Below are 14106 nucleotides of genomic sequence, written 5' to 3'. Positions count from 1 at the left end.
CCCAACATCAGGGTCTTTTCCAGGGAGTCTTCTCTTCTCATGAGGTGGCCAAAGTACTGGAGCCTCAGCTTCAGGATCTGTCCTTCCAGTGAGCACTCAGGGCTGATTTCCTTCAGAATGGATACGTTTGATCTTCTTGCAGTCCATGGGACTCTCAAGAGTCTCCTCCAGCACCATAATTCAAAAGCATCCATTCTTCCGCGATCAGCCTTCTTTATGGTCCAGCTCTCACTTCCATACATCACTACTGTGAAAACCATAGCTTTAACTGGACAAAGACAACAGGCATATAAAAGGTAAGGGACATAAACATAGCTAAATGTAGCAGGACAGCTTACTCCATGGTATTAACCCCTTTGTGCATTAATTAGACTTAAGCATGTTGGTTATATGAGGCTGGTTACCCTATAAATAAGGCAGGGTCTGCTAAGTAATGGTGGAGATATAGAAGGGAAGGATCAGTGGCGTAGCGTGGGTTGTCAGCACCCGGGACAAGGCAAGTAATTTGCGCCCCCTAACCTGTGGATTTGCGCCCCCTAACCCTAACCCCCAGATGTTGCGCCCGGTGCGGCCGCCCCCCCTGCACCCCCCGCGCTACACCACTGGGAAGGATAATTAAGTTCTAACCCCATCCCTCATTTTGAAGCCCAAACAATTGACCTCCCACTTTCTTTTTATTCTTTTATTTTTTATTAAATTTATATACCGCCTTATACCCGGAGGTCTCAGGGCGGTTCACAGAACAAAATCAAAATATCATTTCTTCACACCAAATGTGCCAGTGATCAACATTCGTATACTGGTCCTTCCCTCTCCCAGCAACATTGAGACTGTTCATGAAGTCAACTTTCCTTTGCTGGTCCTTGCCTCTCCCGTGACAATTAGGAATGTGCGGATTTTGTGATGTCACAGCAGCTCAACCAATGTAAGAGACTGGAGGCAGCTAATGGTCGAAAGGGCTTTTTCTTCTTCTTTCCTGATAATATACACATATTTAAAGGTAAAGCTAAAGAACCCCTGACCATTAAGTCCAGTCACAGATGACTCTGGGGTTACGGCGCTCATTTCGCTTTACAGGCCGAGGGAGCCAGCGTACAGCTTCCAGGTCATGTGGCCAGCATGACTAAGCTGCTTCTGGCGAAACCAGAGCAGTGCACGGAAACGCCATTTACCTTCCTGCTGGAGCAGTACCTATTTATTTACTTGCACTTTGACATGCTTTCGAACTGCTAGGTTGGCAGGAGCAGGGACTGAGCAATGGGAGCTCACCCCGTTGCGGGGATTCGAACCGCCAACCTTCCGATCAGCAAGCCCAAGAGGCTCAGTGGTTTAGACCATAGCGCCACCCACATCCCCCATGCACATATTTACCCACAGCTAAATCTGGAACGCAGCCTCTCTGAAATATACTCAGAGTCGCAAAGTGATTTCATGCTCTTTATTCAGCTCATAGTGGTGAGGAGGAATGAATGAAAGTCCCCTCAAAGTATCTGCTTTATATACATTATTTACACAATGGGCTGCACATGATTGGCTAATTCCGGAATTCTACTGTAAGCCAATCAGGTTGTGGATTCACTTCTATCTGGAGCATGATTGGGTGGTTCCTGCCAACCAATCATACTGCTGCATTGTTCTAGGACCAATCAGACTGCTGCATTCTGAATCCTATTGTTCTAGGACCAATCAGACTGCTGCAGTTTGGATCCCATTCAACTCAGTACATAACACTCTCGCTGCTAATTTCTGTGACGTGTCTGGTCCCTGCGTTCGATTGTGCAATTTCAATTGCCGTAGAGTAGCAATTTGGGGACGGACACTCCCCTGATGATTCCAGCCAGCCAGCCTTAGATGGCATTTGGCAAGGCGGGACACGCCTCGACTTAATTGTTTTCCTCCTTTTGTCTCTTTGGGCTTAATCGATTTGCTTCGATGTGTGAACACGGAATGAGAGAGAGCAAGAGGGAGAGGTAACCTGCCAAATGAGCTGCAACGAAGCAGTTAAAAACAACAACAACAAGGGAGCTTGCAGGAATGAGCCCTCCCAAACTCTAACCTAATTCTTCAGTGATTTCGCAATGCTTCATTTGTCAGTAATAAATCCAGCTACCAGGCCAGTGATTTTGTTTAAGCAGCAAATCATCAGCTTCCCAGGCCCCTTTGGCTCCATATGTGGAAAGCAGGTATACCACTTTAAACAGTCATGGCCTGCCCCAAAGAATCCTGGGAGCTGTAGTTTGTTAAGAGTGCCGTGAGTCATTGGGAGACTCCCCCATTCCCCTCACAGAGCTTCATTTCCCAGAGTTCCCCTAGGAAGAGGGATTGATTGTTAAACCACTCCGGGATTGGAATCAGGGGTCTGGTCTCCTACCAATTCTCAGCACCCTTAACAAACTACATCTCCCAGGATTCTTTGGGGGAAGCCATGGCAATTTAAACTGGTACGGCGCTGCTTTAAATGTATAGGGCAGATGGGCCCCCAGATAACTAAATGCCGTGGTTCTGATATGCCGCTGCTTCTCTGCTTAAAGGGGATCTTCAGAAATGTTGATGGTTAACTGGAGAGAGGAGTCACTTCTGTGTCCCTGACTTTGATTCATGGGGACATGATGATGCTGTCTTATCTCACTTTACCCATTTGTGAAAGAGGGTGGCTCCTCTTTGGGGTGGGACTGTGTGGCCACTTTATCAGGACGCTGAGATCTCTCAGCGAAAACAAAGCCATTCATTATTACTGGATGTCGGCGTGTTTGTTCACTGAAAATACTTCTTCAAACGACAGGCCCCACAAGACAGCTAGCAGCCAAAAGAAACCACAGAACACAATTCTTAAACAATAAGCCAGATGTTACAAGAACGATGGAACTGGCACGGTTTTCTTCTGGCAGAGCGAAGTATGATAAGACACGTGGCATTTATAGCATTGCGTTGTACAGGGCTGTTATCAGGGGTGACCCTGGGTCTTTTGCACTGGGGTTCTAACCAGGGCCGGATTTAGGTTTGATGAGGCCCTAAGCGACTGAAGGTAATGGGGCCCTTTCTATGTCCAGCTGTCCTTTGTCAACAACAAATGGTCGCTGTTTTTGTGTGTTGAATATATGCTATATGGTAATTTATGGACCTGATAGGTATCATTCGAAAGCCATTTGCACATTGCCATGCAACCAGTCCATGCAGAATGTAGGCACCCTATATATAGAAATGAGCAAACCAGTGATATTTTAGGAAACAGGCTAGCAGGCTTACATCATAGAAGCCCACACATCACAAAATACTGTTGCTGTATGTAGGGTTTTTTTTGTTTTTTATCTTATATTTTGGAAATGTACATCCAGTTTTTCCCCCCTTTAAATTTTTTAGTGGCCCCCAAGAGAGTGGAGCCCTAAGCTATAACTTGTTTAGCTTATATGTAATTCTGGCACTGGTCCTAACGTCTGTAAGCTTGCTGCCTCCTTCCTTTAAACTTAAAGAAAGAGATTTGCTTACAAGGGAGCAGTGCAGAGTACAGTCTCAGTGAGACCTCACCTGCCATCATAGTTTGTGGAGGGCCCAGTCCGCTTAAAGTATCCTGAGCCCAGCAAATCCTCTTGGCACTCCATGGTTCGGAGTAAGCCTTGCTGCTTCAATTTGCACCTGCGCATGCAAATGAAAAAATGCAAATGTTATGCAAAAAGTGGGTGGGGCAATGGATGTGCCTGGAGCCCTGTGGAGAAATCTTGGCAGTGAGTAGGAGCCACAGGGTGAGAATCAGGAGCTATCTGCCTCGTAACCTGACTTATCTATCACAGCAATCTACTAGGCATCAATGCCTTTGGCAAAAACCAAGTTGGGAGTCGGAGGACCGCAGGGAGGCTGGACACCCGGGCCTCGGCCTCTTAGCCTCCCTGCCTACCTTCACCCTGTACAATGGTACCTTGGGTTAAGAACTTAATTCGTTCCAGGATCAAGGCCTTCTGGGAAATGATCTATAATGAAATTAAGAAGGTACTTAAGTGTACCTTTCACAAGAAACCAGAGGCCTTTCTCCTGGGCATGGTGGGCCAATTGGTGGCAAGGAAAGATAGGACGTTCTTTATGTATGCTACAACAGCAGCAAGAGTTCTTTTAGCAAAGTATTGGAAGACACAAGAACTACCCACGCTGGAAGAGTGGCAGACGAAGGTGATAGACTACATGGGACTGGCCGAGATGACTGGCAGAATCCGTGACCAAGGGAAAGAGACGGTGGAAGAAGATTGGAAGAAATTTAAAGTTTATCTTAAGAACTGTTGTAAAATTAATGAGTGCTAAAATGTCATGGGTAATGTAAAACAGAATTGCAGTGATAAATAATTGGGTAAGAGGGAAAAGATTAAAGAAATTGAATTATAAGTAATTGAAATTAGGGGTTGCTGGAAAAGTTTAAAACAGGGATGCAGAAAAGGGAGGTATGGGGAAGTCGTTGAAATAAGGTCTAAGAAAAAGAGGTTAAGAAATTATACGTGTTTATATGTTTGTTTGTTTATGTCTTGTTAGTTGTTAGTTGGATTGTGTTTTAATATATGTTGGAAAATCAATAAAAATTTATTATAAATAAAAAGAACTTAATTCGTTCCACAGGTCTGTTCTTAACCTGAAACTGTTCTTAACCTGAAGCACCACTTTAGCTAATGGCTCCCGGTGGAGTACAGGGTCAGATTTAAGGTGCTGGTTTTGACTTTTAAAGCCCTTCACAGCCTAGGACCCTCATACCTACGGGATCGCCTCTCCTGGTATGCCCCACGGAGGACCTTAAGGTCCATATATAGCAACACCCTAGAAGTCCCGGGCCCTAAGGAAGTTAGATTAGCCTCAACCAAAGCCAGGGCCTTCTCAACACTGGCTCCGGCCTGGTGGAACGCTCTGTCTCATGAGACCAGGGCCCAGCGGGATCTGATCTCTTTCCGCAGGGCCTGTAAGACAGAGTTGTTCCATCTAGCCTTTGGCTCAGAATCAGTTTGATTCCCTCCCCCTTTTTCTTTTTCCTTTCTCTTCCTATGATGAGATTGCTCCCTAATTGTTTTAATATTGTATCTTAATCTTTTAAATTGTATTTTAATCAACTTGTTTTTATTATTGGTTGTTAGCCGCCCTGAGCCCGGTCTTGGCTGAGGAGTGCGGGGTATAAATAAAAATTTATTATTATTATTAATGGGGCTTCCTGCTGCCGCTGCGCCGCCGCTGCGCGATTTCTGTTCTCATCCTGAAGCAAAGTTCTTAACCTGAGGTACTATTTCTGGGTTAGCGGAGTCTGTAACCTGAAGCGTCTGTAACCTGAAGTGTCTGTAACCCGAGGTACCACTGTACTTCCAACTTCCTTACGTACATGCTGATGAATACATTGAGACGCAACAGATTACCATGGGGAATGAACTACTAAGAGAAACAGAAGGAAATAATAAAGCGTGTAGGAACGTCACCGCGCAGGAAGTAGGATTCAGTCTTCCCTTATAAGGATATTATTTTCCCCTCCCTCCTTACTTGGGTGTAAACTCTTCCTTTTCGCTGGCAGCTGCCTGATGATGAAGGATGCAAGAGCTCTCCTCGCCTCTTTCTCTTTTCTGCACAATATCTCTTGCGCAATTGCCGGGCGATTAAGGAAAGGCAGGCGGAGGAGACTGACACATGGAGCAGGATTCTTGGAAGTGAATGGGTGGGCGTGACTCACCCTGCGCATTTGATCAATGACAGGCGTTATCTTGTGAAGAGGGGTGGGGGTGGGAAATTGACACACCTTAGCTCCTGCTGGCCGTGTGTGTGTCAGGCATTTGGAAAGGCATTCTCATTTTCCAAATGACATCATCCTCCCCCTTTATAATTTATACAGGGCCAGTGGTGCAGGGGTAAATTCTGAACTACAGTGGATGCTCGGGTTGCAAACGTGATCCGTGTGGGAGGCACGTTCGCGACCCGCAGTGCTCGTAATCTGCGACCCGCGACCCGCACTTCTGAGCACACACGGGTCACAATTTGGTGCTTCTGCGCATGTGCAAAGCGCGATTTAGTGCTTCTGTGCATGCGCAAGCGCTGAAACCCGGAAGTAACCCATTCCGGTACTTTTGGGTTCGGCACGGTGCGGTGCGCAACCCAAAGCGTCTGTAACCCGAGGTATGACTGTATTATGTTCTGGTTTATTTATATGCCACTTTTGGGGCAAAGCAAGCATGGATGATGATGATGATGATGATGATGATGATGATGATAATAATGTTGAAAAATATAACAACAACAATATTGTTTGTTTGTTTGTTTGTTTGTTTATACCCCACTCTGGTTTTCCCAGCCACTCTGGGCGGCTCTAAAAAGAATATTATCAATAATAATAATAAGCAATAAAACCTCAAACATTAAAAACTTCCCTAAACAAGCTGCCTTCAGGTGTCAGATAGTTGTTTATTTCCTTGACATCTGATGGGAGGGCGTTCCACATGGCTGGCGCCGCTACCAAGAAGGCCCTCTGCCTGGTTCCCTGTAACCTCACTTCATGCAGTGATTGAACCACCAGAATGCCCTTGGAGTTGGACCTCCATGTCCGGGCTGATTGATGGGAGTGGAGACGCTCCTTCAGGAATACTGGGCTGAGAATCCACCTGAACACGTCTGCCCATAACATGACTTAGGTTGAAACTGGCTGTTGAGAAAGAACTTGAGCAGAGAGAATTTGGCTGATGCCCTTGCTTTGTTTTGAAAAAAGAGTCGTGTCAAGGCAGGGGTGTGTGTCTGCCTGTCTGTGTGAGGCCTGACTCAGACATACTGCCCTGAGATGGACAAATCCTGGATCTACTGCTGCCACAGAGAAGTGGTGCAACATGTACTTCCCATGACAGCACCCTCCTCTGATGGGGTGCCATCCTGGGACAGCTGTACAGTTTTGCTTCCGGGTCTGCACCCATTAAAATATTTGCTTCTGCTGAGAAGTGCCGGAATAATCAAGAGTTGACCGGGGTGTTATTTTCCCCATTTCCTGTTTTAAAAATTGTTTAGTTTCTTTATTTACATAATAACTGCACGGGGATTCTTTATTTAATTAAGCAGATCATCTGTGGCCTCGGGTGTAAATAAACGGTTTTCGAAAAGCAACACACAAGCGCAACAGGCTGAGACCTGTTTCCCCTTATATGATCCCCTATTACCCTCACGCTTGCAAAGGTTTGCTTTTGCAAGGCATTGCATGCGTCTCAGTGTCTGCCAACTCCTTTCGTGTTGGCTTCCCAGAAGCTCTTGGGGCCCCTTGGTAGGACTCGTTGGCAAACCTGCAGTAATCCCACGTTGCAGATCCCACCATACCTGTCTGCTGCAAAATCTGGTTGCGTCAGTCGAGGTGCTGAGTGAAGCCCAGCCCACGGGAACAAGTTTTTCATCTCAGTTCCTTTCTCGGTTACCTGCAAAGGCAATATAACCCTGCATGGACACTGGACCGCTTCCAGATACAGTGGTACCTCAGGTTACATACGCTTCAGGTTACAGACTCCGCTAACCCAGAAATAGTGCTTCAGGTTAAGAACTTTGCTTCAGGATGAGAACAGAAATCGGGCTCCGGCGGTGCAGCGGCAGCAGGAGGCCCCATTAGCTAAAGTGGTGCTTCAGGTTAAGAACAGCTTCAGGTTAAGTACGGACCTCTGGAACGAATTAAGTACTTAACCTGAGGTACCACTGTATGCATAAAATGCACAGATTAGACCGGCCTGCGGTGCAATTGAGGAGCGTTCGATTTTGCTTGCTTGCAAAACCCTCCCTTATTTTATGTCTTGCGTCGGTGACCCTCTCAGGGTGTGGGCGGCTGATACTTTCCCGTGCATGGAGAAAGTGAAGCCTTGCACACAGCCTCTGTTGCGCATGACTTCTTTGACACAGGCAGGGTTTTTGAAACACCGTGCCCTGGACTGCCATTTGCTCGGTATTTGTGTGAACAAGACCTCACTCGCCCCTCCAGGGTTCTGGTGGCCTTTGGATAAGGTGCTTTTCCTGTAACCTAGAACATAAGAAGCCATCATTGTCCACATTTCTGCTGTTTCCATGCGTTCTAGCCACAAGTCGGAGAGGTTTTGCCTTTGCCTCACTGCTTTCCCCCAGAAAACCCACTCTTTGGATGATGATGATGATGTTTCACTTGTGGGTTTTTTTTTTTATTATTGCTAACCTCGCAGGATAGTCACTGTTGTCCTAGTTGCTGTCAGTGTGGTTTGGATTCCAATCCTGCAGAGCTCCAGCAGCGGACAGCTCTACATCTACATCCAATCCGTCACTAGCTACCTTGCCCCGCCGGTTACGGCTGTCTTCCTCTTGGCCGTTTTCTGGAAGCGAGCCAATGAACAGGTACGCTCATATATAATAGCTGATAATGATAACGATAACGTTATTGTTTATATGCCACCCATTGGACTGGGTTCCCCTGGGCGGCTCCCAACAAAATATTAAAAACACAACAAAACCTCAAACATTAAAAACTTCCCTGCACGGGGCTGCCTTCTAAAAGCCCAATGGTTGTTTATTTCCTTGGCATCTGATGGGAGGGTGTTCCACAAGGTGGGTGCCACCACGAAGAAGGCCATCTGCCTGGCTTCCTGTAACCTCACTTCTCACAGTGAGGGAACCACCAGAAGGCCCTCGAAGCTGGACCTCAGTGTTTGGGCTGAACAATGGGGGTATATAAACTAGAGACTGCTGCCCTTGCGCACTTTGCTCGCCAACCCCATGGAATCATAGAGTTGTAGAGTTGGAAGGGACTATGAGGGTCATCGTGTCGAACCCCCTGCAATGCAGGAATCTTGCCAAGCATGGGGCTCAAATCCACGACCCTGAGATCAAGAGGCTCATGCTCTACTGACTGAGCTATCCATCACGAGCCATCTTGCTGGTCCATCAAACTCCTTACACCCTAGCCACCCCTATCCTCTCACAGCTCCTTGACCCCCCACTCACAGCTCCTTCAGTACCCCATTCCCACCTCCCTGCCATTCCCACCCCACTCCCCACAGCTCAGCCCAAACTCCCCCAACAATGCACTCCAAACTCCCTCTGCCAACAGCTTGCCCCAAACACAACCCCCCCCACTGCCGCTGTTGCTACCACTTGTGGAGGAGAGGGGAAAGAAGAGGAAAGGGCCTTTCTCCCTTGTGCTCCGCGCTGCAGCTGGCAAACAGTAAGCATGCATTTTGAAATGCATGCTTCATTCCGACACTGATGGAGTACTAGGAGCATGCAAAGACCTGCCAGGCCCACCCATCTAGTTGCCTCCCTAGTTGCTTACTCTGCCAGACCACCTGCCCGTTCTCTCAGCCAGACCACTCGCCCCCTCTGACGCTGGGCTTGCCTTGCCCTGCTGTGCCTGCGAGCGAGCAAGTGGGTGGCGGTGGCCATGGCAACAGGGGGAACGGGAAGCCCCTGTCTGGACCACCTGCCAGCCTGCTTGTTTGCTCGCTTCCACTACCATCCTGCTTGCATCGCCCCCTACTGGTGACCATGTGAACTGCAGCGTGATGACTTTTTCCTTGCAATATTATATAGTAAGATATAGTATATGTTTTTAATAAATGACTTAAGGGGGGACATTGAAAGTTGCTTTAAGCTCAGTCAGACTGTTGAGCCATCTCTCAGCAATGTCTGCACAGAATGGCAGTGTTCATCTAGGGCTTGAGTTTGTCCCATTCCCACCTGGAGTTATCAGGGATTGAACATGAGATCTTCTGTGCGCAAGGCAGATGTTCTGCCCCTAAGCATCAGTCTTTCCTAGCCCTGCAACTTGAGATGCCCCTTAAGTGCAGAGAATCTGCCAAAGACAGAATCTGAGCCATGGGCTCTCCTCATTGTATTATTATTATTTTTTAAAAAAGAGAGAAGCACTATTTAAAACATAAATCCAGGAACTGGTGGGTGGATATGCAATGTTGTGGGTATGCAATGTTGCCCATAGTAGAACAGGTGCATTTTTTAAGGTCAGGGGACTAACCCACCAGTATCTACCCTTGCCTCATTGTTTCCTGCCCTCTGCTTTTTTCCTATCCCTTACAAGTCTGTCCCCAAATGGGAAAACCTCATGGTAATATGTGCAATGTGAATCACCCAAATTTGCATTGAAATCGTTTGTTTTCCTTTTGTGAAAGCCGCACCTGTTTGTAAACTGTATGTCTCTGCTACAAATGTATACGTGGGCTCTATACCACTTTAACTGATTGTGTGGCTGTGGTCCTTTGATGTTACATTGCGTGGATGTGCTGCGATGCTCTGTGGATGTGGTGTTATCTTATGTTGGTATGGTGTTCTGTTCTGTGGATGACGTTATCATCTGTTACGCAAACGTGGCGTTCTGTCGTGTAGCGTGACCTGGATGTTTGCATGTGTCACTATGCTATATAGCATTATTTGTGGATATGTGGATGCAATCTGTGTTCTGCTGGGTTGAGTTACACGCATGTGTGAATGTTGATGTTATGTTTATCCTGCATGAAAGTGGTTTGAGGCTCAGGCTTCTAATTGCGCTTTTATATTGTGGGATATAAGCAGCTCTCATTTTAACTGTTTCCACTGGGAATTTTAGTTTGCTTTCTTTTCCTTAGCCACCCTGGGAAACCTGTTGAAGAGCAGGGAATGAATAAAATTAATTAAATAAGTCTGGTTGAAGCCAGAAGGCCAAGAGTAGGAGTCAATCACAACTTCAGTACGATGAGGGAAGAGGGTGGTTAAGCCTGGCATTAAAAGGAAAGAAAATAACTTGCTCCTGGTTCCTGGTTCCTTCTCCCGAAATTTACCTCCTTTCTCCAGAGGCCTTGACCAAGGAGATTAGAATTTCAGTCTTTTGGGCCCTGTCTTTATCTGCAGGGGGCTTTCTGGGGCCTGATGGTGGGGCTGGTCATTGGCCTGAGCCGGATGGCCTTGGAGTTTGCGCACCCCACGCCCCGGTGTGGTGTCCCGGACAGGCGCCCTTCCCTTGTGAAGGACCTCCACTATCTTCACTTCGCCACCCTCCTCTTCCTGCTGACTGCCATGGTGGCAGCGGGCATCAGCTTGCTGACTAAGCCCCCCGCCGAATCCCAGGTGAGTAGAGCTTGTAAGCAGGTGAGCCGAGCTGCCCCAGTGGTGTAGAGGAGAAGCAAGAGAATCACAGAACTGTATACAGTCATACCTCGGGTTACAGATGCTTCAGGTTGCGTTTTTGGGGGGTTACAGACCCGCTGAAACCCGGAAGTATCAGAACGGGTTACTTCCTTTTTAAAAAAAGATATTTATTGAAGTTTTACAAAAACATAAATTTGAAAAATCATATAAAAAGAAAGAAATACAATAAAAAAACATAGAAAAATACATAAAATAAGAAAAAGAAGAGTAAAAACAAATCCCTTTTTGTAACCCTAACTCATTATCTTATTTCCTTGGCCTCCTCCCACCTCCCCTTTTTGTATCCCCATTTAAATAATCAAATCAGCAAATCCTTGCCCTCTTTCGTTTATCTTAACTCTATATCTTAACATATTATAACTCTATATTTTCATCCATTATCAGTTCAATTTTACATACTCTTGTTAACTTTGTTGCTAATGCCACTTATTTTCAATCCAACATCATTTTAACATTCATTAATTTTACAGTGTTTCTGCAGATAGTCTTTAAATTTCTTCCAGTCTTCTTCCACCAACTCTTCTCCCAGGTCTCAGGTTCTGCCAGTCATTTCCGCCAATTCCATATAGTCCATCACCTTCATCTGCCACTCTTCCAGGGTGGGTAAATCTTGTGTCTTCCAATACTTTGCAGAACGGGTTACTTCCGGGTTTCGGCGGTTGCGCATGCGCAGAAGCACTAAATCACGCTTTGTGCATGCGCAGAAGCGCCGAATCGCAACCCACACGTGCGCAGACGCGCTGCTGTGGGTTGCGAATGCTGCGGGTTGTGAACGTGCATCCCGCATGGATCACGTTCGCAACCTGAGCGTCCACTGTATTTGGACGGTACCCTGAGGGGTCCAACCCCTTGGAATGCAGGAATCTCAGCTAAAGCATCCATGGCAGGTGGACATCCAACCTCTGCTTCAAAACCTCCAAGGAAGGAGACCTCCCGAGGGAGACTGCTTCACTGCTGAACAGCTCTCCCGGTCAGAAAGTTCTTCCTGACGTTAGTCAGAATCTCTCCTTTCTTGTAACTTGAATATATCTCCTACCCTCCAGAGCAGGAGAAAATAAGTTTGCTCCATCCTCCATGTGACAGAGCAATCTGAGGAGAGAAGTAGCAGGTGCTCTTCGGCTGAGTCACAGCCCTTCCGCAAATTTTATTTTAATAATTCACGTTATTAATTAAACGACAATTATTTAAATACGTTTTCATAGCTTAGGTAATGCCTAAACACCGTAGTTTCTGGGCACCTTACAATAGGAAAGGCAGTGTACAAAATGAAGTCAGTTGAAATTCACCGGAAGATAAAAAAAAAAACCTCACTGTTTTTGCCCTTAGAAATAAAGCCCTCGTTTCTTTCTGGAACAGGAGGAGAGGAACAAGCTTTTTAAAACGAGGATCGCCTGTTTTGCATTGGCAAGGAAAAATGGCTGCCTAGCATTGACACTCGATAGGATTTCATTGCCCTGATAGTGACACAGGCCCAAACCGATTGCTCCCTTTGCTTCTGATCGAAGCAATTGCCCGAGGCAGAATGCTTTCTGTTAAACCACCTTTGAAGGAACAGAAAGAAAGAAAGAAGTCTTTTCCACTCCACCCAGAGAGGCCGAGCCATGCTTGTGCCACCTAACCACCACCCCTAGCTATGGAAGACTGCCCTTCCTTGGCACCAGGGCCCTCTCAGACGTATTGGGACATGCCGAGCCGAGTGGTTTGTTCTGATGTGTGCCCAGAGAGGACGGACGGTTGGGTGGCACGAGAAAACACGGTGGGCGTTGCCTGGATCTCTCTGCACCTGGAAGGTGGTGCCACGGAGACACCTCTGACAGGGTTCAGGGCAGGAGGCTGGCACGAGCGGAAAACATCAAGATGGGGGTTTGTGTCAGGGGTCAGTAGAACAGGCCTTCCTGTTAGGGTTTGTTTTGCCTCTTGACTGTTAATTTGCATTTGGGAGGGTCTGATATTACAGGAGTTTCTCTGACCCATAATATTAGACTCTCTCTCTGACTCTCTCTCTCTGTCTCTCTCTCTCTCTCTCTCTCTCTATAATCATTTGAATCCCCCAAATTCCTCTTTTTATTTTATTTGTTTTGTTTGCTTTGTTGGTTCTTTATTTATTTCATAAAATGTATATACCGCCTAATGGTTAAAAAAACCCCCCAACAACCTCAAAGCAGTTTACAAAAAGATAAAACAATTAAATCAGGGGCGGGGGGAATCACTACTGTGGTGGTTCTAGGGGTTGCTCGTGCGTAAATCGACACCACACCTGGCTAGGTTCCTTGGGTGAACCCTTTCTGTCTGGACAGCCTCTCACCCGTGGCTGTCTCAATCGCTGGCAGAATCCGTCAGTGGGCGTTTCTTGAGCTTCTTCCAGCAAAGAAGCTCTTTGACGCCTAGTCTCCGCCTACTCTCCCTGTGCGGAAGTCTTCTGCGCAGGGAGGGTGTGGGCAGCGGAGGACCCGTGCTCTCCCCGCTGGTCTCCGGCGAGGAGTCATGGAGCCACCTCGCCGATTCCCCCATCTGCCTCCCTTCTCCACTGGTGCTATGCTGAATTCCTTCCCCAGCAGATGGGCTGCTTCTCTCCCTCCCAGGACGCTCTCCTGAACCCCTCTGGAGCCCTCCCTCTCCCTCTGGCTCCGACGGCAGTTCCCTGACAACTACCCTACTTTAAAACACACAAAAGTTAAAATACTGAAACGGATTAAATTTGCCTCAATTTTCTAAGCATCTGGGTAGGCTTGTCCATTTAGCAGTTTCATTTTATCACCTATTTTTGTTTTAATAAAATTGTTTATTGTTTTCATGTCGCACACGAGTTAGAGATTTTATTTTTGTACAAAGTGTAAAAAAAGATTTTAAAGTGTTAGCAGATTTACAAATTCATTTAAATGAAATAAAATGCCATTTTAAAGATCACCTTTAGTTGTTTTCTGTATGGGTTTATTTATTTTTTAAAAACCCTATCATAGTTGTTTTTACTCT

At 46.6% G+C, this 14106-nt stretch overlaps 2 protein-coding genes across 2 annotated transcripts in view; one reads left to right on the top strand and one right to left on the bottom strand.

Annotated features, from left to right (window-relative positions):
* SHMT1 (serine hydroxymethyltransferase 1) overlaps positions 1-14106 on the bottom strand; it is a 329147-nt gene that overhangs the window by 151274 nt on the left and 163767 nt on the right. The window lies entirely within an intron of this gene.
* Positions 1-14106, top strand: part of SLC5A10 (solute carrier family 5 member 10) — a 102734-nt gene that overhangs the window by 86245 nt on the left and 2383 nt on the right. Inside the window, exons 12-13 of the mRNA XM_083585974.1 lie at positions 8166-8334; positions 10837-11052. Coding sequence (XP_083442100.1) covers positions 8166-8334; positions 10837-11052 — 385 coding nt within the window. The remainder of the gene's footprint in view (positions 1-8165; positions 8335-10836; positions 11053-14106) is intronic.

The sequence above is a fragment of the Podarcis filfolensis genome, assembly GCF_964270895.1.
Source record: "Podarcis filfolensis genome assembly, chromosome: 14".
Taxonomy (NCBI): Eukaryota; Metazoa; Chordata; class Lepidosauria; order Squamata; family Lacertidae; genus Podarcis; species Podarcis filfolensis.
Note: the sequence above shows the minus strand (reverse complement) of the source record. Positions and strands in the feature narration are given on the sequence as shown.